Genomic DNA, 25,067 nt, shown 5'->3' with positions numbered 1-25,067 from the left:
CTGGGCCATCTGATGCAGGGGCTCCTAAGTACAGGCCTTGAGACGCACCTGTGCCCCTCCCAGTGAGTCTGTGCCTCAGGGGTGAGGATCCCTAGGAAGGATGTGAGGCATTTCTAGGTATAGTGGGTGGCAGTCTGACTGCAGGGAGGCCCAGGAGAGCTTTTCAATGGGGAGAGTTTCAGGAACTAAGGGAGGTAGGAGGCCCCTCCCAGGAATACCAGGAGGGGCCTACCTGGTAGGCAGGTATCACACCCTCATCTTACTTGGAGGCTAGTTGTAAAAGCAAGACCAAAGGGCCATGAGCTGGTACCCCACTGTCAGCTTAGGGACTGTCCAGCTAACTTTTGTGCATAACCTTTCTGTGGCCCCGCCCCCAGCCATTTGGTTGTTCACTGTTCAGTTCAGAGCCCTAGCTGCTTGTGGGTAGTTTGGGGTGGTGGAGCAATAGTGGAATTGCACTTTGGTGAGCATGGTGTGGGGTAATGGGTGGGTTTGCCAGGTGTAGGGCACCCCTCCTCTGGCCTCTGCAGGGCCTCTGGGCCCTCCATTATTGCACGTGCTCCTGTGTACTGTAACTAGCGGCTTCTGTGACTAGAAGCTCCTAGAGGGCAGGGACCCGGTCTGCAGGGCTGCTCACTGCAGGGTGGCTCACTGGGGCCCTGGTGTGGCCACAGGACCTACAGCAGGGGAGGAGGGGAGCTCTGGAAGTCACAGTTGGACAATGAATGCTGCATGACCTATCAGTGGAGAGCTGGAGGATGTGTGGGGCGTGGGAGAAAGAGCGTGAGGGAGGGAGAACAGCATGTGCAAAGGCTCAGAGGCCAAACAAGCTTCGCTTGTTCCAAGAACCAAAGGAAGAGGCATGCAGCTGCAGCAGACTGAGGGGAGGGGTTGGGGGGGGGGGGGTCTGAGCTCAGAGATCTTCCCGGCCTCGGGAGGGACTTTGGATTTTGTCCGGATGTCAGAGAAAGAGCAGCAACACTATCCGGTGTTTGTGGTTTTGTAATTAACCTTTTTTGTTTTGAGATGATTGTAGATCTGCATGCATTGTGAGAGATAACACAGAGAGATCCCCTGTATCTTCCACCAAGCTTCCCCTATTGTAGTCACCTCCTTGACAACCACTAATTTACTGTCTCTATGGGTTTGCCTATTCTGGATATTTTGTGCAAATGGAATCATATTACATGTGATTTATTTCACTTAACATAATGTTTTCAAGGTTTATCCACGTCACATGTATCAGAACGCCATTCCTTTTTAAGACTGAATAATGTTCCATTGTGTGGATGGACCACATTTTATTGATCTATTCACCAGTTGGTGGACATTCAGGTTGGTCCCACCTTTGCGCTCTTGTGAATAGTCTGTTATGAACATCCTTGTGCAAGTTTTCGTGTGGATGTATGTTTTCCACTCTCTTCGGTAGCTGTCTACAAATGGAAGTGCTGGGTCACATGTTTCACCTTCTTGAGGAGCTGTTTTCCAGGGCGGCAGCACCATTTTATGTGTGTGTGTGTGTGTGTGTGTGTGTGTGTGTGTCCTCAAGAGAATGTGGCAGAACTATAGCAGAGGCCAGGGCTTTCTCAGGAGGAGGCGGCTGGGTGACAGTGACCATGAGGTGTGCACAGGCGCAGTGTCCTATTAGCTGGAGACCTGAGCTGGAGGAGGAAAAGCAGCAATGTGCAAGCCAGGGGGTGAGGGGAGAGACACAGAGACAGAGACAGAGACAGAGGGAGAGGGAGAGAGACAGATGGGAGGGAGGGAGGGACAGAGAGACAGGAGAGCGGGAGGAGAAAAGAGGAAGGAAAGGAGAGGTAAGGGGAGGGAAGAAGGGGATGCAGAGACAGGAAGATGGGTGGATGGTGAAGAGAGGGGGGCCGGGAGGGGAGAGGGAGGAGAGAAATGGAGAGGGAGAATGAATTGCTCCTGCTGCAGGGACAGGGCCCAGATTATTATCCCGCCCAGCAGCCTCTGCAGCAGGGTGCCCTGTTGCACAGGAGGAGGCATCACCCTCGTGGCCACATAGTCCCCAATACAGAGCAGGGGCCAGTGGGGGCAGAGCGCCCAGGCCCTTCCAGGGCCCCGCCCTGCCTCAGTTTCCAGTCCTGGGCCTGCCTCTCAGGACAGTGAAGAGCATTAACTAGAAACTGGGTCCCTGGAGTGTGGTGGGGTTTCGGGGTAAAGCTCAACCGTATTGCCTTCTGGGCAAGCTGGGCAGGGGGTTGCCTGGGTGATGCTGAGCTTGTGGGAATCAGAGGAGTGGACTGAGCACTGGTGCGTCAGACCCTTAGTGGTCTCCAGCTGACCATGGGCGCCATGACCACCAGGTGCTGGGGCCCTTGGAGGGCAGCAGAGCACAGACACAGGCCCTCCCTCAAGGGCCTGTCAGCCTGGGAGACCCCGCCTGCTGCCTGTGCAACCAGCCCTGACAGGTGCCTGGAAGGAGTGCTCTGCCCCAGCCAGTGTCACTGGGATGGGGTCTGGCCAGGTTCCCTGAGGGACTGGGGGCTGGGACCTGACAGAGGAACTAGGTGGGATCAGGGGTAGGGAGACCCCAGAAAGGGTCAGGGTCTCCAGTCTGTTTACCAGAACCCACCTGTAAGCCCTCAGTGTTCCCTGTGCTCTGGCCAGCAGCATCCTGGGGCATGAAGGCACAGTGCTGGATGTCCTTTCCCTAAGCTTGGAGTGGCATTCGTGGGGCCACCGAGGCGGGCATGGACTGTGGGCGCTGTGTGTCCTTGGCCCTCTCCACCCTTGGCTGGCCGCTCTGGTGTCCGGAAAGGGTGGGTGTGAGATTCATCCCGAGCTCTCCGGCCCTGCTCTGGCCTAGACAGGCCTGGACGTAACGTTATCTCGGGCTGTTTGCAGTCACTCTCACAGGATGTGCCATTTCTGTTGGTGACGCCACAGTGGTTTGCTGCCTAGCTACATCTCAGGTAGAGGTTAGTAAAAAATAAAGCTTAATTTCTCTCCACATGGGCCCCAATTGTAACCACCCCAGGCTGGGGGCCCCTGTACCAACCCTGCCCTTGGGAGTAAATGCCATATGTGAAATTGATGCGTCACCTCTGTGTCCTGTGGGGAGCCCTGAGCCCACCCTTATCCTCTGCCTAGGCCACTGGGGTCCACTGGGAACATTTCAGGGGTTCTCTGTAGAGGTTTGGGGCATAGCTTGGAAATACCCCCCAGCTATGGGGCCCATCGTCTCCTGAGCAAGCTTTCTGAGAAATACTCATCCTGTGAGGGCCCCCCAAGGGGCCTGGGCCAGGAGGGGCGTTGTTATGAAACAGAGGCTTTTGGCATTTACAGAAAGTTGAGGGTGGACAGGGCAGCTGTGATGTCCGTTAGGAGGGGCAGAGACCTCTGTACCCGTCTCCGAGGCCAAGGAAGGCTGGGGCTGCTGACGCTGGGCTTGCCTCCTGGCCAGTCTGCCCTAGATGCAGGTGGCAGCCTCGAGTGGCCTCGCCTAGGCACATTCCCGCCTCCGGTCTGCATGAGTCTGAGGCCTTCTCAGGGAGCCTTCTCCCTGGAGTCCACTGCCCTGCCACTTCTCCCCCTCTTTCTATGCTTCCGCACCAGCCATTTAAATGTGTGAGCTGGGCATTCATTCACCAGGCCATTGTCCTCCAGGACTTTGTGTGGGAGTTCAGATCCCCACCCCCAGGAGGCACAAATCCTCTCCGAGCCTTGGTGTCTGAAGCTGGAAAAAACGAGGATAGTATCACCATTGTGAGAACTTCCTCATGAAGGTATCTTTCCCCCCTTGAAAATGTTGAATCTTTAAAAGATACGGTGTGCCCACAGTTCAAGATGTCAGTTAGTGCTGAAGCCAAAATAGTGCCTGGAACAAAACTCAGCAGGACCCTGGCCCCATCTGCTGCAGCCCTGAGCTACAGCTTCGAACTCTTTCAGCGGCGTCTTCAGAGACTTAACCTCCAAGTTGCTGCATATGTGCTCTTACTGCTTTCTTGGCTCATTCTCACTCTTAGCCATCATCTATTGACTTCCTCCTATGGTAGATGAAGATTTTTCAGTCTTTTAGAATACTCTTTCTCTTACCTTCCCTAGCCATTCCAGTATTTTGTCACAATTTTTGGTTAACCATAGTCAATTTTTTTTTCATTATTAAAAGACTAATATAAGTATTTCTTCTTATTGAGCCAAGGAATACACTCTGATTCTATACACGTTTCATGCACAACTTTAATTAGTAATTGCCTCCTTGTTGCAATTGCAGAGTTTTCTTGAAATCACTGGTTATTTCTTTCCAAATGCTCAGGAAAATACAAGGCAGCTTGTCACATGAACAAACCCACCAGATTCTCTACAAATAATATATACATGCATGTATACCTACTTTTTATATATTTGCATATTTTCATTCATTGCTTTTTAGAAGTCATATCTTTATATATAAAAGCCAAGCGACCAGAATGACCGGAAGGACCGCACACTGTAGCCTGCCAACCGGCCTAATGGGGGCGGGGCTGGCCAGCTAACCTCCCATGGCCCCTCCCCCTGGCCGGCCAGCCCCGATTGCCCCAATTGGGCAGGCCGGCCAAACCCCACACCTGTGCATGAATTTGTGCACTGGGCCTCTAATATATACATATGGGGATATGTATATATACGTAGCTCCATTTGCACTAACCGCTCTTCTTCCTGGAAATTTCCTGTGTTGGACCTTCCCTGTGTCTTCCTACTTCTTGATTTACTCCCTCATTTTCAGTGGAGTGCATCCTGTAGTAGCTTTCTGAGAAAGGATGCATGGAAGATACAGTTTTGGTGGCTTGATAACTTGATTGATAAATTGATTGTGTGTAGAATTCTAGGTTAATAATTATTTTTGTTCAGAATTTGGTGGCGGGGATGGGGCAATTCCACCCACTGATTTCTCGGTTTTGGTGTTGCTGTTGAGAAGTCTCTTGCCATTCTGATTCTTGGTCCTTCACATGCAGTCTGTTTTTCTTTTTCTCCGGAAGCATTTGGGATCTTTGCTCATTGGAGTTCTGAAATTTCATAATGCCATGTCTCGGTGTGAGTCATTTCCCTTTCTCATGTGTCTGTGAGCCCCTTTAGCCGGGACACTCACATCCTGCAATTCTGGAGCACTTCCCTGTTTTATACCTTTGGTGATTTTCCTTCATTGATCTCTGGGACTCCTACTACAGTCAAACCTCGGTTCTTGAACATCTCCCACCTTGTACAATTTGGTTTTCAACCCTTTCACGCTGATACCTGTATTATCAGTCACGTGTCTCTCAGGCAACAAGGGGAGAATGTGCAAGTATGAGTCAGTTTACCACTAAACCTCATGTTGTTAACATCTTAGAAAATTGTGCTGTAAATAGTTTCTATTTTTTTTTTTACTTTTATTGCTGCTTATTAGTATTGAATTTTCATTTTTACTATACATTTCATGTCCTTTTTGTTTTTAGATTGTTTATAGATTAAATAGTACATTAGACATGTATTGTATACAAGCAAGGTTAAAACAGGGAATCATTTGTGGGCCTGGAACAGATAAATTCAATTTACATTGTTTCTAATGGGAAAAAAATGATTTGGTTTTCAAGCAGCCTTCCGGAACGAATTAGGTTCAAGGACCAAGGTTCCACTGGATTTGGGGCCTTCTGGGTGACTCTGATCTCACTATTTCTTACTACTTTGCTCACTTCTTTGTTCCAGTTTGTTGAAAGATTTTGTTGAACTTAGCTTCCAACTCATTGACCAAAATGGTTATTTTAGCCATCGTGCTTTTAATTTCCAGGAGCTCCTTCTTTTTCTCCCGTGTTTCCTTTTTTTTTTTTTTTACTGCATTTGCTTCTCATTTTACGGATGCAGTATTTGATTTGAAGATATAATTGCTGGCTTCCCTGATGTCTTCTTCCACACTCGGCGTTTTCCATGATTCGCACACACTCTTTTCCCATTTATTTCTATGTTTTGGTGTTTGTCTTCTCTGTTGGAGGCTTTCTCCAAGTGTCTGATGGCCCTTGGCTGTTCCTTTACTGAAGTGAGGTGCCTAAGAGCTGATTGGAAGTTCTGCGTGTGGAGGAAGCCTTTGCTGCTGGCCTGGTTCAGTCTTCAGAGGACCTCTCCTCTCATGCCAGGTGTAGTAATTTCAGCCGCAATGGCCGGGGGAGCAGGCAGGGTCTCAGTTCGGAATGACTTCCCTCGAATAGTCCTGTGTCTGGTCCATGCCTCACCCCCACCCCCCCTCTGCCTGGTGTCCCCCGGGGCATGCTCTTCGGGTTCTATTTCTCCAGAAACTTTTCTCCTGTGTCCTAGAGGTGGGGAGAAGGCTCTCTTTTAACATGTATTGCTTATATGTTCGTGGCAGCATGACTTTTCATTCTTTCTCTTGGTTTGTCCTCCTAACTTTTACTTTGTGCTTATATAGTTACATCCCCTGACTAGAGGCCGAGAGTTCTGTAATAGTTTCCCGGGGCTGTGATAGCAGAAGATCACTCTGGGGGTCTTAACGAACGTTTGTTGTCTCTCAGTTCTGGAGGTGGGGAGGCCAAATCAAGGTGCCGGCAGAGTTGGGTTCTGCTGCGGCCTCTCTCCTTGTCTCCTTGGCTTGCAGGTGGCTGCCCTCTCACTGCCTCTTCACATGGTTGTCCCTCGGTGCACGTGCCCCTGTGTCACTTCCTCGTCTTCTTTTTTTTTTTAAAATATATTTTATTGATTTTCCACAGAGAGGAATGGAGAGGAATAGAGAGTTAGAAACATCGATGAGAGAGAAACATCAATCAGCTGCCTCCTGCACACCCCTCCCCCACTGGGGATGTGCCCGCAACCAAGGTACATGCCCTTGACCGGAATCGAACCTGGGACCCTTCAGTCCGCAGGCCGACGCTCTATCCACTGAGCCAAACCGGTTTCGGCTCACTTCCTCTTCTTATAGGGACATCAGTCCTATTGAAGCATGGCCCACCCTAATGGTCTCTCTCTCTCTCTCTCTCTCTCTCTCTCTCTCTCTCTCTCTCTCTTTTTTAAATCGTCTCCCAAGGATATTTTTTCCATTGCTTTTCAGAGAGAGTGGAAGGGAAGGAAGGGGAAAGAGAGATCAAAAGAAAGATGGATGTGAGAGAGACACATTGATCGGTTGCCTCTCCCATGTGCCCCAATCAGGGCCAGGGATTGAACCTGCAACCCAGGTACGTGCCCTTGACAGGGAATCCAACCTGCAACCCCACCGTGCATGGGCTAGCGATCTAACCACTTGGCAACACCAGCCAGAGCCCTGGTGGTCTCTTTTTAAAATTGTGGTAAAATACACATAACATAAAATTTATTATCTTAACTGATTTATTTATTTATTTACGTAAACCCTCACCCGGGGATATTTTTTCCCATTGATTTTTAAAGAGCGGAAAGGAGTAAGGCAGGGGAAGAGAGAGGGGGAAAGAGAGAGAAACATCGATGTGAGAGAGACATATTGATTGGTTGCCTCCCACACGAGCCCCAACCACTACTGAGCCACACCAGCCAGGGCTTAACTGTTTTTAAATACATTCAGAATGTTGTGCAGCCATCACCCATCCATCTCCAGAAAGCTTCTCACCTGGTAAAACTGAAACGCTGTGCCCATTAAATAGTAATTCCCCATCTCCCTTCCCCCAACCCCTGGCACCATCTTCCTACTCTCTGTACTGCTCTAAGTACCTCAGATAAGTGGAATCATACAGTAATTGTCTTTTTGTATCTGGCTTATTTTCTTAGTATAGTGTTCTCAGGATTGATTTGTGTTGTAGTGTGGGACAGAATTTCTTCCATTTTAAGGCTGAGAAATAGTCCATTGCACGGATGGACACATGTGCTTTATCCATTGATCCTTCCGTGGACACTTCGGTTGCTTGCACTTCTTGGCTGTTGTGAATAATGGGTGTGCACATATCTCTTGGAGACCCTGCTTTCATTTTTGGGGGATATATGCCCAGAAGTGGAATTGCTGGATCATATGGCAATTCTATGTTTAATTTCTTGAGGCACTGCCAGGATTTTCCACAGTGGGTGAACTATTTTATGTTCCCACCAGCAGCACACATGGGTTCCTGCTTCTCCACATCCTCTCCAGCACTTGTTTCTGGTTTTTGTTTTGTGATCGCAGCCATTATAGTGGGTGTAAGGTGGTACTCAGGGTGGTTTTGATTTACATTTCCCTCATGATCAGTGATGTTGAGCATCTTTTCGTGTGCTCATTGCCTAACAACCTCATTTTATCTTAATCATTTCCTTAAAGACCTTATCTCCGAATGTGGGTACATCCTATGGTACCAGGGGTTAGGATTCCAACATATGGATTTGGGGGGACATAGTTCATCCCATAACAAATTCCACTAGCTATAACTCTTCAGAGCCCGCTAAAACAGATTTTTAAAAGTGATACTTTCCGGTGTTGGTGATGATGTGGGGAAAATAATCACTCTTACGTGGTCTTTTCCAAGGGCAATTTATAAAAAAACACCTTCTTTAAAATCTTCCTTTTGACCAAGGAGTTTCATTCTAGGAATTTATCCAAGGATATAACTTAACATTCCGTACAAAGATTCGCTATCAAAAATGAGAACTCCCTAAGTATTCGCAGGACAGTAATTTGGCTTGTAATTTGTAGGACTGTGGCACGTTCACGTGTTGTACTAGTTGCAACCATCATTAATGACGTAGAAAAGGTTGGCGATAGGTCCAGGATACAGTGCAAACTAAGGAAGGTTCCAGAACGTTGGACACCACCAGCGCCATGATGCTGCTACCCTGGCTCTGCTGCCCCTGACCTTGAACTAGTTGCTTCACCTCCTGACCTTCCTTTTCCGCACCCCTAACACCCAGGATGCCCTGCTGAGAAGAGTTACCGGGGGCTGTGACAGTTACAGGCCCCCTGGTCATCCCTGCCATCCTGGTTCACTAGGTCAGAGGCGGGGCCTGGGAACATGTATTTCTCTCCCTCTCTCTTTTTAAAAGCATAAAAACACAACAGGTGACTTCCATCTTATCTTCAGGGGCACTTGGGAAGCAGTAGCTTCCTCACTGGTCACTTCAGAGCCCTGCTGGCCTGGCGATTCGGGGGTGGCCCTTGCGCGGGGAAGTTGCTGTGGGTGGTCTTTCTAGCTGTGGATGACGTTTACTCTTGACATCTGTGCCCACAGTGTCTGGGAAAACCACTTCCCAGTTGAACTGTGAAGCAAAAGGAAGAATGAAGAACTACTTGGTACATCTTCATCCTGGTCAAACGGCCCCTCCGCCCACCGTTGGGACGGATGAGATAGGAAGGCGGGGCAAAGGGCGTTGGCCCAGCTGTGAAACAGAGGGCCTGGAGCTTTGTCAATGCCGTCTGTTACCCGCGGGGGGATGCCCTTCAACATGGGGTTCTCGTGGCCACGTCTCACATGCGCCAAGGGCCGGGTGCTGCAAGGATCAGAGCCCATTTCATCTGGCCGGGCATCTCCAGGCCACTCTGGAGGCCAGCACATAGTGGGACTGCATTTTCCATGAGGCTGGTTCTCTGGGCCTGTGGTGAAGGCTCCGGAACTTCAGCTGATGGGTAGGGGCTGCAGAGGAGGAAAATAAGAGTGTGTGTGAGATGGCGCAGGCCCGAGGCAGACGCAGGTGCCTTGGCCACAGCTGACCTCCACACTACCCAATATGCCGGGCGGGGCTGGGGTTGAGGCCAGATCTCAGCTGGCCAGGCCGTTCTCTGGCCCAGGGCTCTGGTTTTCAGATTTAGAACCAAACAACACGGGTGCCCACACAGGCCAGGTGCTGCTGTGCCAGGTGCTGGAGTGGAACTCAGCGTGGGGTCCCCGGAGCACAGCGTCGCCTTGCCTGGGAGCTCGAATGCAGATGCTTGCGTGCACCACCCTGTGGGGTTGGAAACTTGGGCTTAACGTGCCTGGTGGGGGTGGGGGGATGCTGGTGCTTTTCCAGTGTGAGATCCACTGGTGGTCTTGCCTCGTCTGCTCTTCCCCGCGGCCTGGATCATCCCAGTGGGCATTTGACAGGCACGGTTTAGGGAGGTTTATTTCCTCATCCGAGTCCACTCAGAGCTTCTGTCCAGGTCTTGCTGGTGTTCTGGGCGATAGGGAGCTCCCTCCCCACCCTCCTCAACGAAAGAGAAAGATGAGAGGAGGCCCCACGGGGGCCGAGGGTCGGCCCAGATGCCCCAGGAGCCTTCCTTGGGCGGGATCGGCTCCTGCAGCCGTCTCCTTGCTGAGCTGGCCTGCATTCTCCCTCTTGCTCTTTGCCTCCCTTGCTGTGGAGCCATGAGGCCGGCCGCCCAGGGCAGTCCCAGCAGAGCTCATCTGGAGTGTGTTTTGTAAAGCTAAATCCATTTTCTTATTGACGTCAGTCATGAAATCAGAGATATGTTCCCACAGGGGGCAAAAATGCAAAGACAACAAGGCTGCAGACTCTGGGCAGGCAGGCCTCGCCGCCCCTCACGCCCAGCGCCTGATGTGCGTGCTACAGGATTTGGACCTGCGTATGGCACAGGTGTCACCTCCATCATGCAGGAGGGTAAGCCTAAGTCCCCAGGCTCCGGGCTCCGCTCTCCCAGAGCTCCAGCACCTCTGGGTGGCCCGCCCGGCAGGACCCTTGGGCCACAGGAGCTTGTTTGAAAGCCCAGGACCCCGGCTCTGCTCTCAAGAGCCCCTAGAACTTGATCAGCTCCTCTTTGTCTCGTTTGGAGAATTTTAAATTATATATACACTAGAGGCCCGGCGCACGAAATTCGTGCAAGAGTAGGCTTTCCTTCCCCCGGCTGCCAGCGCCGGCTTCCCTCTGGCACCCAGGACCCGGGCTTCCCTTGCAGCGGCCCCACCTTTGTCTGGAAGGTCGTCCATTATGCCTTTGCTCTTTTAACTTTCACTCCATCCTGATCTGTAAGTCCAGCTTCCTTTGAGGGGAAGCAGCGGTGTGGGGGCAGAGTGGTTGATCTCCTTCCTTTGCAGGGGATCCTCAGTTTGGGAGGGGCTGTGTCCTTAGCACCCCAACCTCGGCACCCAGGGGTTGTCTTGGGAGGTTCCAGTGGGGTGGCCATATTCAGCAAAATCGCCTATGGGGTGCTAGCTAAATTTGAATTTCAGATCATCTGCCCGATCTCCCCTAGTATAGGTATGTCCCATGCAGGGTCCCCTAGCAAAGTGTGCGTTGTTCATGTGAAATGCAGATTTACTGGGCGCGCTGCGTTTTATCTGGCAGCCCCACCCCCAGCTCACAAGTAGAAGGGGCAGTAAGGCAGGAATGAGCTTTGGAGGTGACAGTCCTTGCAATGGCAGCCCGTTGCCAGCTTGAGGGGCTGCAGAAAGGCCACGGTCCAGGCAGCCGTCTGGCCTTGTTCAGGGCCAGCTTCCCACAGGCCACCTCACACCCAGGCAGGGGAGAAGCCACGGGGTCGCAGAGCCTTCCTTGTAACCGTGGACCGAGGCAAGCCTTGGAGTCTCCGCCCAGCGTGGGCCACGCTGGGATGCTGAGTGACACAGCCAGCCACTGCCTTTGCCTGGCCCTCCACGACTGTCCTCTGCTGGCAGCCAGTTGGCTGATCCTGGGGTGCTGGTGCAGAGGGTGCTGTTGTGGGCATGGAGGCGCACTGCCTCCTTTGGGAGAAGGTGCGCTCTGCCCAGCACGGGCCATGCCGCCTGAGGGGGAGGAGGGCAGAGAGTGCCCCGAGTCAGGGGTGTAGCTTCCAGTGTTGATGGCCATGGGCCTACTCCCTACCTTAGCTGCCTCACCCTGTGCCCCAACCCCACCTTTGGGGGTTCAGAAGTCTAACCCCCTCACCTCAGGGTGGGATGAATTTCGTTCAGCCCCCTACGTCGTCAGGCTGAGGCGGCGGGTGTCCAGCTGAGACCACCCCCTCTTGGCTCCCCCCTGCCCTCCCTCCCTCCTGTGCCCCCTCCGCTTACGAATCACGTGCACAAGGATGTGGTCTCAGGCTCTGCTCCTGGAAAACACCTGGGGCGGGGCCCCTTTAAATGGCCAGGCTGCTTCTGCTGGAGCAGAGGGCTCTCGGGTTCCTGGGGCCCTGGCCCCTTCCAGGCTGTCTGCACATCCTCCTCCAAGGGCCAGGTTTGTGTCGTGTGAAGAAGGAGGTGTCTAGAATGCAAGGCCCATTTCCCCCTGGGGAGCTTGTAATCTGGTTGAGCAGGGAAGATGCATTCAGCAAACATGGAAGAACCCAGGCCCTCTCCTGCGTCCCCCATGGAGTGTGGATGCAGGCCCGATGCTGCGGCTGCTTGGTGGGGAGCCCTGTGGGCTGGAGTGTTCGCCCAGCTGCTATTGAGAAGGGGGTGCCAGCTGGGCTGGGTGTGATTTGAATGGTAGGGGTGAGGATTTTGAGTAAGCACAGGCTGTGTGGACGAGGTCTGAGAGACAGAGAAGCCCATGCGTGGTCAGGACCGGTTCTGACTTGGGGGTGATGGCCGTGCGGAGTGGTGACTAATCAGTGACAGATCATTTGGGACCACGTGTTTGGATTCCACACTTAGTTTGGATTTTGCCTCCAATGCAGGACAGGTAAAGAAAGGAGATGGCCTAGGTGGGTGAGAGCAGGGCGTAGTGGGGAGTGGGGCAAACTGGATGGGGTGTGCCTACCTAGATGGGGCAACTACTGCTGCACTCCAGTCCATTTTACTGTCTGAAAATAAAGACCCCGGGCGGCTAGATCTTGCACTTTTTAGGAGAAACGAGAGATCTGAACTTTTATGTGAAATCTCTTGAATTTGAAATGTTGGCAGTCAATTCCAGTTTTTTATAAAAATGCTGTATGGGACAAATGAAAACCTGTATTTTGGCAAGTTTTAGCCTCTGAGCCTCTGATTTGTAGTCTCTAAGCCTCTGCTATAGTTAGAAGAGTAATGGGACAGGAACCCTCTCCCTCCCCCTTACCCCCATTCTCACCCAAAGCCCTTACCAGGTAGGTAGAATATCCCCCTCATTAGTGCTTTGCTAAGGCCTGGTAATAATTCTAATAACACATAGGACAGATGCAGATTGAGGTCGACTTCACATATGGCACCATGCTGAGTCATTTCATTCTCACAATGACACATAATATGAGGAATTTTAGACTCCTATTCTAGATAAGGAAACTGAGGGTCAGAGAGGTCCAGAAACTTGCCTAAAGTCACACAGCCATATATATGTAGAGCAAGAATATGAGCTCAGTTTTCCTGATTTTTTTTCTCTTTCACTTTTGTTATGGTAAGATATAGATAACAAAACACATGCCATTTTAATCACAGTTCAGTGGCCTTAATTACATTCACAGTGTTATACAACCACCACCTCTAGTTTCAAAACTTTTACATCACCTCAAACAGAAACTCTGTTTCCATTAAACAACCCCATTTCTCTCTCCCACCAGCCCTGGCAATTACCAATTCTGCTTTCTGTTTTTATGAATCTAACTATTCTAAATACTTCATGTTAACAGAATAATATAGTTTTTGGCCTTTTGTGACTGGCTTATTTCACTCAGCATAATGTCCTCAAGGTTCATCCATGTGATAGCCTGGGCCAGAATTTTTCCTTTTTAGGGCTGAATAACATTCCCCGGGTGGCTAGATCCCACTTGGTTAGCTCACGCCTGCTTCGGTGGGCCCTTGGGTTGTTCCCACCTGTTGTGAAAAGTGCTGCTAGGAATGTGACCGAGATCTCTTCACGTCCTTCCTTTTGGTTCTTTTGGGGACATCAGGTCGGCCAAGTTCAAGCCTTAAGGTCTTGAAGCACTAAGGTCCCCCGTGCAGTTACAGGTGTCCCGCCGAGCGCTCTTCCAGACTCCTCTCGGATACCGCTGGCCGTGGGGAAGTGAGTCTCCTCGTGCTGTTTGCAGCCCAGATCTGTGTCCCTGAAGCTGCCGCTCACCGGGATGCGCTTCTGCGTTCTTCCTCACTTCGTCCCTCCGGTCTTCTCTTGGGGGGGCCTTCGGCCTGTGTGGAGGTGGAGCGCTCCAGTTTTACTCTTGACTCTGTGCTCCTGACTGTGTACCACCGACTCCTGGCCTCCCGTCTCCCTCCCCAACTTCTAAGGGAGAGGACAAAGAGCAAGTGCGGGAAGCAGGATGGAAGTGTCCTTAAAAATAACCATGAGTGGCCCTAACCGGTTTGGCCCAGTGGATAGAGCGTCGGCCTGCGGACTGAAGGGTCCCGGGTTTGATTCCGGTCAAGGGCATGTACCTTGGTTGTGGGCACATACCCAGTGGGGGGTGTGCAGGAGGCAGCTGATCGATGTTTCTCTCTCATCAATGTTTCTAACTCTCTATCCCTCTCCCTTCCTCTCTGTAAAAAAGCAATAAAATATATATTTTTAAAAATAACCATGAGTGATATAAATTGTAAAAACGCACCACAGCCGAATCCGGTGTGGCTCAGTGGATAGAGCGTCGGCCTGCGGACTCAAGGGTCCCAGGTTCGATTCCGGTCAAGGGCATGTACCTTGGTTGCGGGCACATCCCCAGTAGGAGGGTGTGCAGGAGGCAGCTGATCGATGTTTCTCTCTCATCGATGTTTCTAGCTCTCTATCCCTCTCTCTTCCTCTCTGTAAAAAATCAATAAAAATATTAAAAAAAAAAACAAAAAAAAAAAACGCACCACAGTGAGCCCGTTAACCGCACTGCGTTGTCCCAAGATAGGAGGACCATCGGGGTCTCTGTCCACCGTGTAAGGTGCCCGTCCTCCATCACTGCCTTGGGGAGCTCACCCTTTCTCCTCTGTCTCCACAGGGACCTACCAGGGCCAGTGGGTCGGCGGCATGCGCCAAGGCTACGGTGTGCGGCAGAGTGTCCCCTACGGCATGGCGGCGGTCATCCGCTCGCCCCTGAGGACATCCATCAACTCCCTGCGCAGTGAGCACACCAACGGCGCGGCGCTGCACCCGGACGCCTCCCCAGCGGTGGCCGGCTCCCCGGCCGTGTCCCGAGGGGGCTTCGTGCTCGTGGCCCACAGCGACTCGGAGATCCTCAAGAGCAAGAAGAAGGGGCTGTTCCGGCGCTCGCTGCTGAGCGGGCTGAAGCTGCGCAAGTCCGAGTCCAAGAGCAGCCTGGCCAGCCAGCGCAGCAAGCAGAGCTCGTTCCGCAGCGAGGCGGGCATGAGCACGGTCAGCTCCACGGCCAGCGACATCCACTCCACCATCAGCCTGGGCGAGGGCGAGGCCGAGCTGTCGGTCATCGAGGACGACATCGACGCCACCACCACTGAGACCTACGTGGGCGAGTGGAAGAACGACAAGCGGGCAGGCTTCGGCGTGAGCCAGCGCTCCGACGGGCTCAAGTACGAGGGCGAGTGGGCCAGCAACCGGCGGCACGGCTACGGCTGCATGACCTTCCCCGACGGCACCAAAGAGGAGGGCAAGTACAAGCAGAACATCCTCGTGAGCGGCAAGCGCAAGAACCTCATCCCGCTGCGTGCCAGCAAGATCCGGGAGAAGGTGGACCGGGCTGTGGAAGCGGCTGAGCGGGCTGCCACCATTGCCAAGCAGAAGGCGGAGATTGCAGCCTCCAGGTAGGAGGGTGAGGGGGTGGCATGGGCAGCAGGGTGGTTCTGAGTTGCCAGCTGGGCCGGGTCTGACCAGTCATGCTGCCCGGTTAGAAGCCTACACTGGCATTTCTCAAAGTATGCCCCTGGGAACCCTGGGGTTCCTCAGAGGTTCTCAGAGGTGAGGCAAGGAAATGGTTGATCTGAGAGGTTCTCGGTCATATTGCCCCTCCTTAAACAGAGCAGTATCTCTTTTGTCTATTTCATGCTGATGTTGAATGTAAAATGTTGATGGATAAAGAAGGCGGGCCGTTCTGCTGGTAAGATGCGTAAGATGGTGCCGGCTAAGAGAAAGGTGCAATGCCACCGTGGCCGCGTTCCCAGCTGGGCATGGAGTGCCCAGCATCGCTGGGACGTGGGAGGAGGGTGAAAGCTGCCCTGGCCATCTGGCCTCCAGCCCAGATTGTCCCTGGGCCCTGGGAGACAGCACCAACTGGACGATCGGCTGTAGGCGCCCGGCGAGACTTGGTGCTGTGGGCCAGCAGCTGTTCTGAATGGGGTTCAGGACTTTGAGTTTGGGGTCGACAGGGCAGGTGCACCCTAAGCAGTGGGTCTGGAGTTGATGTGGGTGGGCACCATGTTGGATTTTGAGGTGTCTTTGGTATTGGTGCAGGGGTGGGGGCTTCAGAGCTGGAAGAGTGGGTGCCGAGGGAGGGTCTCCCTGGGAGCTGCAGAGGTAAGCGTGTAAGCCCGGATGTGGTCCCGGTGAGGCTGTGGGAGGCTGTGGGCAGCAGGAGCATGGCAGGTGCCTGCCGCAGGTGGAAGGAAGCTGCCCTGTTGAAACCCAGGGCCCCAGGTCGCCACACTCCCGGCTTCGAAAGGAACAGTCCCTGACGGAGTTAGCCAGTAGCTTTCACCATCCGTTTGCTTTCCTGGGTCAGGGCAGGGCCCTCGGGTGCCCTGAGAGTCCTGGGCGTTGGGACAGGGGTCTGGGGACTGCTTTTGGTCCCTCAGGGTGCCCAGACAGGAGGCTTCTAGGAGCGGCGTCTTTCTGGATGATTCTGTGTTCCCAGCCAGGGGCAGCCTAGACTTACTCCAGGAAAGCTCCTGGCTCAGGATGCTCAGACCTTCCCAACCTCGTCACTTAATTAAAATGTTAGCTCATTTGGTTCTGGTTTTCAGTGACCTTTGGTCCACAGTGGAAGAACAAAAATGTGGTTGGCAGAGTACCTGCCACTCACAGCCTCTGAGGCTTCAGAGGCAGACGAAATCCATTCCAAGAGGCCGAAAGAAAAACGGCATTACTCCCTGGACACGGAGGTCAGAATTGCTCTGTGCACCCCTCTACTCCCCCAGACATGGTCGGGCAACAGAAATAAATAGGAGCGGCATTTATGACTACTCACCTGGTATTTTAGGATCAGTTTAGTCACTTTTCCCATTATAAGTGTAGCCCGTGCCCCATACAGGAAAATTGGAAAATAGAGTGGAAAAGGAGAAAAACGACATCAGGTCTGGTCTGCTATGTCACTAGAGACTCTTGTTGGCATTTTGCCCTATTTCTTTCCTTTCAGTGTTTATCTTTTTACCATTCGTATTATGTTTGTTTTGTTGACCTCAGTGGACAAGAAGCAGTTACAGGGCAGGCCCCAGGATGGTCCAAGATTTGGGGTGCTCGTGCCCGCTCCCGTCTGGCTCCAGGTTAGTTCGCGGCCAAGGGCCTGGGAGGCAGAAGCACAGCATCCAGTGGACACGGAACTGGTTTAATTTTAGAGTCTGATGACCCGGCGAACTTCTTAGGACTGAGGAGTTCTCTGAAAAATCCCCCAGAAATGGGGGTAGGTAGGAGGATGCTGGTTCCATTAAGGAAACGAGGTGGTGGTGTGGGCAGAGCCCAGAGTCAGCACACCCAGGGAACTCCACCCGGGCAGGTGTCAGTGTTTCTGAGCCTGAGTTTCCTCATCTGTGAAACAGGAGTAATGGTGCCTGCCTGCCACGAAGGCCTGGGAATGGAAGTGAGGACAGGGGCTGGGGCTGGGGCTGGGGCCGCCCCGCTCCCCCAGGGAGGGCAGAGTGGGGGCTTCATGAGGGCTGATCGATGAGCAGCAGGGTCCAGGAGAGGGCCACGGTGCTGGGTCAGGAGGGCAAGAGGGGTACAGAGAAGTTGGGGCAGCTCAGGACCGTGGGGCATTGGCCGGCCAGCCGTGGTGCTCCCACGTTGGCTGGGGAGGCCTCTGCCGGTGTGTTACTTCATGGGGGGGAGGACTGGGCGAGGGAGGGGAGAGGATTACGTCTGGTCAAGGTGTGACCAGTGCCTGGGCAGGTGGTCGGGGGAGAGGAAAGTGGGCTCCTGGTTGCGTGTACCTGCTACATTTGGGGCTTTGGAGCCCTCCCCCGTTCTGAGAACCAGCCTGGCTGACTGAAGTGTCCCCACTCTGTACACACAGATTTACACACCCCACACAAGCTCACACACATACTCCTGACACATTCACACCACTCACATTCATATCCACACACACACACAACTCAGACACGCACATACACGTTCAGACACACACGGGCATGGGCACTGAGGGAGGGCTGATGCAGAGCCCGGACCTGTGCAGTGCTGGGGTGGGGACGCAGCCCCCTTGTTCCCGCCATCTCCTCCTAAGTGGGTCTCCCAGGTCATGGGAACAAAGGCGCAGAGTCTGGCATTTAAAACATGTCTGAGAGGAGGGCAAACCTCAGGTGGTGTCTGGAGCCATCAAAGCAGTGTCCAGCCTGGGCCATCGCTGCTGAGTTACCTGGGGAGGAGGCTTACCCTCTCCGCCCGATTTCCCATCGAAGGACGGGAGGAGCCACACACACAGCCCTCAGCTTGTGTGGGGCCCGGTGTGCTCCTCTGACCCAGCCCGTCCTGAGCCATGCCAGGCCTCCCCTCCCGGCAGCTCCCGGCCTTGCAGGGAAGGGGGCGTGTCTGCACATCCACGCGTGTGACCTTGTGCTGCTCCCGGTGCCCAGGTTGCTCCTTGGAGGCCGGAAGTGACAGTGTCCTTGGTTGCCACGATGGGCATGAGACTGAGCCTCGTTCCAGGCTGTGGGTGGAGCTGCTCGTCCTGCATTTTCTCAATGGGCTTAGATTTGGGAAAAAGGAGGGAACAGAGGCTGCGTCCTCGAGAACAAGGCAGCAGATGGACGGCTGGGTCAGTGCCCCCAAGGCCCAGGCGCATCCTCCACTGGAGGGTGAAAGTGGCACGGTGGCCCCGTGGGGCTGTGGCGTGGCTGGCCCCGGGTGGACTCTGGTCACTGTCATCGCCAAAGGAAGAGACCGCCAGGCAACAAGGGAGCTGTGGCCGGCTGGGCGTGGGTTACTGAGCTGAATCAGAGAGACACGGTTTGGTGTGTCCTCCTCAGAGCGCCTGGGGCAGCTGCTGCTAGGAGGGGGACACGGGCTTTCTTGTTAAATGGGGGTCTCACCGAGTTTGAGTTCTGAGAGGTGGTCCCATTCTCTCCATTTCAGAGAGGCCCACAGTGGCTAAGGGCCGGGGACTGGCCACACAGCTAAGGGGGAGCTGGGATTCCTCCTGGGACAGGGTCTGCAGCAGGTTCCCAAGCCCTCGCCGCCCCTGCCCCTTGTGTGCTGGAACTGCCTGCGGTGCTCAGACACGTGCTGGCCGCCCCGAGATGCTGAGTGCCCGGGCTGCGGAGCCCTTCACGTCTCTAGGTGATTCCCAGGTGAGCTCAGCACCCTCGGAAGGCGTGTAAGATGCAAATGGCTGGGCCCTACCTCCAGAGCTTCTGATTCGGCAGGTGGGTACCTAAGAACCTGCATTCCTGAGGAGCCCCCAGGATGCTGCCCCTAGAACCACGGCTCTCCTCTCTCACGGGAGGCCACCGCGGAGAGGAGACGCTCACAGCTGTGCCTGCGACAGAGGCAGAAGGTGGAGGGTGCCCTGACAGGGTCTTCGGTGTGAGGCGAGAGTGAGGGGCAGGTGTACCAGGCGGGTTGATCTGGATGAGTTGAGATCAGAGCAGAAGGCGCCGCCGTCCTTCACCTGTGACTTCCTCCTCTTTGGGGTCCTCTTCCCCAAATTGTGAACCCCCATCAGAGATGGGCTGTGTTGTACTCCATTCTGCCCTGCCACCCAGCCAAGTTAGTCCCAGCCAAGTGGGAAACGCAGGGGCACACTCAGCTAACTGCTGTAAGCCGCCTGTATTCGGATGGACCACAGGTAAAGACCTCTCTTGCCTTCATGCACTCGGGACACTTTTATGAAGTATCTTCTGCCTAGATAGCAAATAGTCACCTTTGCACCTGCTGCTTCTCACCCCTTGCCTCACCCATGGCAGACATAACTAGTCGATCACAGTGCTCCTAGGTGCTGGGCTGGAAGATGAAACCTAATGGCCATCAGCTGTTGCTCAGCAGAGGTCCTGGTCCAGCCTGTGGTCTGGTTGGGAATCAAAATATAAACTAGAGATGAAAGAGGCATGGAGAACACCTGGTGCAGAGGTTGTCACACTTTACCTTTTAGTCACAGAGCCCTTTGTCGTGCAAACCCTTACAGCTCCCCAAGGTATAAAATGGATGAAGGTACTGTTCAGAGTCAAGCTGGGGCCCAGTCAGGGCACACTGTGGCCTGTTTGCCTCCTCTCTTTCCTGCCTCCATGTGGTGGCCCCAGGACGTCCAGCAGTGTCCTGGGTTTGATGGTTCATGCTTGAGCAGGTGTCTGACACTGCACCCAGTGCCGAGGGAGAGAGTGCTGGGATCGGCTAGCTATGTCTGCCCAGAGCCAGGCATGGAGGGTGCTGGCTGCTGTGAAACCCATGATCTCCTGGACCCTACAGACCCTGGGAGAGTTACTTGGGAATCTGGTGGTGTTCCTTTAGCTGGGACCCCCCTCTCTCTGCTTCCTCTGTGATTTATCTCAAACGTTACTGTGAAGAGATGTCAGAGGGTTTTGCAGAGTGGTAAAGAGCTGAGGGGAGGAGGTGTTTATTATCATGTACTGACTCCATTCTATTAGGACATGAACTCCCCAGGCCAGGGAGTCACTGTTGAGTCACTGGAGCCTGGGACCGTGTGTGGCTTAACAGCATAGCGTCTGTGTAATAGTTTGGAATGAATGAATGTATAACTGCTTCGGCCCCACTTTCATTGCCAAGGACAAAGGCTACTTCCTTTGGTTCTGGGGACCCGGAGGTATGGCAGTGCCATGGCCACCTTGGGGCATGGGATGACTGGGTCAAGCTCATAGGGAGCAGCGGTTGCCACAGCTGAGTGATCACTCCTTTCCAAGGGGACCCTGGGGTCCCGCTTGCCCCTTGGTCCCCACAGATTCTCGAGGTGCGAGGTGGACCCTCCTGGGTCCAGCAAGGCAGCACCTTCTGGCAAAGTTCATGGGAGAGAGAACTGTGTGCTCCTGAGGTTTAGGTCAGTGTCGCAGTGCCTGGGCCCCGACATCCCACAGAGGTGCTCTGTGGCCGTGGGCGGGTCACCGACTCTGCAGAGGGTGGTGCAGGTCAATTGCCCCTGGGGTCCCGTGTTGTGGGGATCACACCAGACGGTGTGTGTGTGTGTGTGTGTGTGTGTCGTGTGTAGCACACATCCAGGCATGGGGTGTGTTTATGAAGGTGAGGATGAGAACTCACTGTGTGCAGCACTCCTGCTCACCACCACCCCCGCCCCCAGGGATCCCTGCAGGCTCCTGAACTTGCTCTTTGGGTTGATTGTGTGGCTGGAGTGGTGGGGGACAGATCTCCAGAACACGCGGGGCAGGGTGATGCTCCAAACCCTCTGCATCTCCGCCCCCCCACTTCTTGGCCTGGCTTCCCCCTGGCGCTCAACCCGCAGCCTAGAGCTTGGAGCCAGCTCAGCTTCCTGGGAGTGACCGTTCGCTGCGCTTGGGGGTGAGGAGGAGGCAGACACGGACAGCTGTGCTTTTCGAGGAGCTCTGGTTCCCCTGGGAGCAGCGCAGATGAACATGGGTGTGTGGGCAGGAGGCAGGGCTGGGCTGAGAGGCCTCGGGTGCAGAGGGCATCTGTCTGTCCTGGTGGAGGCGGGAGCCTTCCCGGAGATGGTTGGCCGGAGGAGGACACCTGCTCCTGTGCATTGAGGTCGCCATGGCAGTTGACAGGGCTGTAGCAACAGGCCCTTGTGCCGGCTGTCAGCTGATGCCTTGTCTTGTGATGCTTTGCTGAGTGAGCAGAATCACAGGCAGGTGGAGCCAGGAGGGACCTTGATAGGCATTTGGATGGGAAATGACAAATTCTTGGCACATTGGCAGCCGTTCCTCCCTCCTGCAACCATGGCAGACATGGCTAATTGATCGTGGCACTCAGAACCCTCACGCTAGGCAGGCAGGCCGGCCCTCTGAAGGATGGGGACCACCTCTGCCAGCAAGGCAGGAAAGTGGGCCCAGTGGGGGTTACGACCTAGAGCTAGACCCCCTGTATTAGAGGGCAGTGCCGAGTCTCAGCCAGGACTAGACCTGGAGACTGCCTTCTGCCCTGCTCCATCTCTCAGCCCCTTCAGACCTGGGCTAAATTCAGGGACCCCCCCCCCAGTCATAAATATGGGGGTGTTGGCTGACTCCTTTGGAATATTCTCCAATTACAGCGTTGCCACTAGAATGGGAAAGATTTGGTGTACACGCCTCAGGTGTGCCCTGCTCAGGGAAGTCTTCTTGTACAATCTTAAAACAACAGAACGGATTGGAATGAAGTCACTGTGTCCCACCGGGACCTGCTCATCTCCTTACAGGTGTGGGTGAAAAGGGGCCACATGCTGACCTGACAAGCTCAGGGGAGGCCTGTGTGGCGGCCTTGCAAACTCAGAGACCCAAAGTCACCACAAAGGATGGTCTGAAATTAAAACTTTTTAACTAAAAGCAGGTCATGGCAGATAGTCATGTCCCAGGCCCGTATCTTCCCTGACAACGGTCAACCTTTGCCTTAACTGAGTCTATCTATTGCCTTTTTGTGTCTAGAGAATACATCATTGGAATGTCAAAGTAATTTTCCTTTTTCCAGACCCCTCAAAGTACAGGCACTGCTCTGCGGAGACCACAAACCCGCCGCCCCCCCCCCCCCCCATTGTTACTGAGTTAATTGTTGACTGTCAACTATCCTGCATCAACTATATAAAAGAAATACGTCTATCATTCTACTTACTATCCAATCCTAAAGGTTTCCCCACTTTGCTTTCTCCTGCCTCCCCAATCTGTCACCAGTGGATTTCATGTAACCAACTTACACCTTCTCCTTTGATTGTAATGTATAAAATAAGATGCAAAACTGTCACTCTCCGGAGCATTATTTCAGTCCATTAATGTTTTGCTTCCCGGCAATTGTTGACAGTTTGGCTCAAATAAACTCACAAAATTTCTCTACAGGTTTGAATGTTTCTTATGTTGACACAGGAAATTACAGTCTGTTCAACATATAGGCAGATAGGTATGTCATACATACATGATTTCTTGTATGTAATGGAATTGCACTGTCCGTGTTGTTGTTTTATAATCTCTTTTGCTTTTCTCCTCACTCACATCAAGGACATATTTCCATATCTGCATATCTAGACTTGTATGTTTCTCTAATGGCTACGGAATGCCCCATGTTGGTCCAACCCTTACTCTATTTATCGATGTTTTGGATGCGTCCGATCTTTCAGTCTTTCAAATAAGGCAGCAGAGACTTGTCCACCCACCTTGCTGCTGGCGTGGGTATGTTTGCGCCATGATCTCGAGGAGCAGGCACTGCTGGCTGAGAGGTGGGTGGATTTAAAGTCTGTGGGAGATGCTGCCACATTGCTTGGGGAAAAGGCCACACCAGTTTACCTTGGCTGGGATGGAGGCCTGCAGGAGGAGGTGGTGGGTGGCCTTGACAGTGGCTGTGCCACCGAGGGCTTTCTCCCTGAGGTGGGCTGATAATAGTCCCCAAAGAGGTCCGTGTCCTACATCCTGGACTCTGTGGCCGTCCCCGTCCATGGCCAAAGGGACTTGGCAGAGTGACTAAATTAAGATTTTGAGGTGAGGGGATTATAGAGGATTATCTGGGTGTCGGGGGAGGCGGGTCAGTGTAATCACAGGGTCCTTATTAGAGGAAGACAGGAGGGCCGGAGGAGGAAGGAGCTGGAATGATGCAAGTAGAGCTTGGAGTGATGTGGCCACAAGCTAAGAATGCAGGCGGCCCCTAGCAGCTGAGAAACGTAAGAAACAGATTCTCCCCTGGAGCTTCCAGAAGGAAACAACACCTTGATCTCAGCCCCAGTAGGTTCAGTTGGCCCTCTGACCTCCAGAACTGGAAGATGAGCCTAGTGTGTTATGTGAAGCCACTGAGCATGCGGAAACTTGCCACAGCTCCATAGGAATCCATGCACTCCCGTTCTGGCTGAAGACAGGGCATGCCACCGCCATGTTCCCCTGCCGTCTCCCTAGAATGGGCATGCCCACCCCTTTCCTGTCCCACCAGGTAGCCTGCTTTGCAGCCCTGCTTCCAGATCCTGTGGAATTGGGCCCTCTGTGCAGGGTACATGCAGCTTCCTGCCTCAGGGGGAGGGCCAGCCACATGTCACACGGGTGACAGCCATCTGTTCCAGCTCTGCCCTCTGGACATAAAAACCAAACAAACAGGCAAAAAACGGAGAAGCAAAGACTAGGTGGGTGCAAGATCCTGGGAAATGACCAGATGCAGGGCCAGCCGAGGGCTCGGCTGGGGGTGAGAACCTGCTGCCCCGGGGTTGGGCATGCCCACAAACCTTGGATTCCTTCCCAGAGATCCAGGAACTCTTGACCTTGGGCCTGTGTCTGGCATCTCTGTGGTGCTTCTCAGGGGCTGGCAGGTCGGGGGCTTAGGACTTGAGGAGCCGGCTCCTGCCTCCACCTCCACCATCTCTGGTCCTCACCCCACTGTGTCTCACCCTTGAGCCCGGGGTCGGGGGATGCGGGCTGTCCGATGCCGTGAGGATCTGGCCCACTTCACTCTGCCACTTGTTAGACAGAATGCACAGAGCCTCTGACTCACCCACAGGCAGCCTTCCCACTTGGCACTTGGAAGCACCTTGGGTGACGTGAGGCAACAGGGAGCCAGCCCTGTCCTGGCTGTGCCCAGCACAACCCTGGGCCAGGGGTCCTGGGGCCCAGACTAGGCCCAGGGGCTGTGGAGCCTTTAATCTGTCCTTCCCTGAGCTCCCTTCTTCCCAAGAGAAGCTGTTGCCTTTTCCAAGGCCCTGGAGGGAGGCCCTGGATGAGTCCCCAGACGTGGTGACTGTGGGGATTTTTCCTGTAAGTCTGACTCCAAGCCATCCTGTTGCAGCCGGAGCCCATTTCCTCTCCATCCTTGAGAGAAACGGTAAGCGGTGCTGCTGTTCTTGCCTCTCTGGCCTTAGGCAAAGGTGCATAAACTCCCTGGGCCTTCGTTTTCCACTCTGTAAAATGGGTTGAAGATAGTGCATGTCCAGTGGGGTTGTTGTGAAGAGTAACGATATCCCAAGGAAAGATAGGACGCCTGGTTGACTCTCCCGTGACGTGTTAGACAGGCAGGGAGACGGGCGTGGAAAGGACTTCCCTGCCTTCGACTCCTTGGCAGTCACCAGGCCTCAGTTT

At 53.6% G+C, this 25,067-nt stretch overlaps 1 protein-coding gene across 1 annotated transcript in view; it reads left to right on the top strand.

Moving 5' to 3' along the window:
* The window catches only part of JPH3 (junctophilin 3), a 78,915-nt gene that overhangs the window by 9,330 nt on the left and 44,518 nt on the right, over positions 1-25,067 (top strand). The window contains exon 2 of the mRNA XM_028142933.2: positions 14,726-15,503. Coding sequence (XP_027998734.1) covers positions 14,726-15,503 — 778 coding nt within the window. The remainder of the gene's footprint in view (positions 1-14,725; positions 15,504-25,067) is intronic.

This window comes from Eptesicus fuscus, chromosome 21 (assembly GCF_027574615.1).
Source record: "Eptesicus fuscus isolate TK198812 chromosome 21, DD_ASM_mEF_20220401, whole genome shotgun sequence".
NCBI lineage: Eukaryota > Metazoa > Chordata > Mammalia > Chiroptera > Vespertilionidae > Eptesicus > Eptesicus fuscus.
The sequence above is the reverse complement of the archived record's forward strand: the minus strand, read 5'-3'. Positions and strand labels throughout refer to the sequence as shown.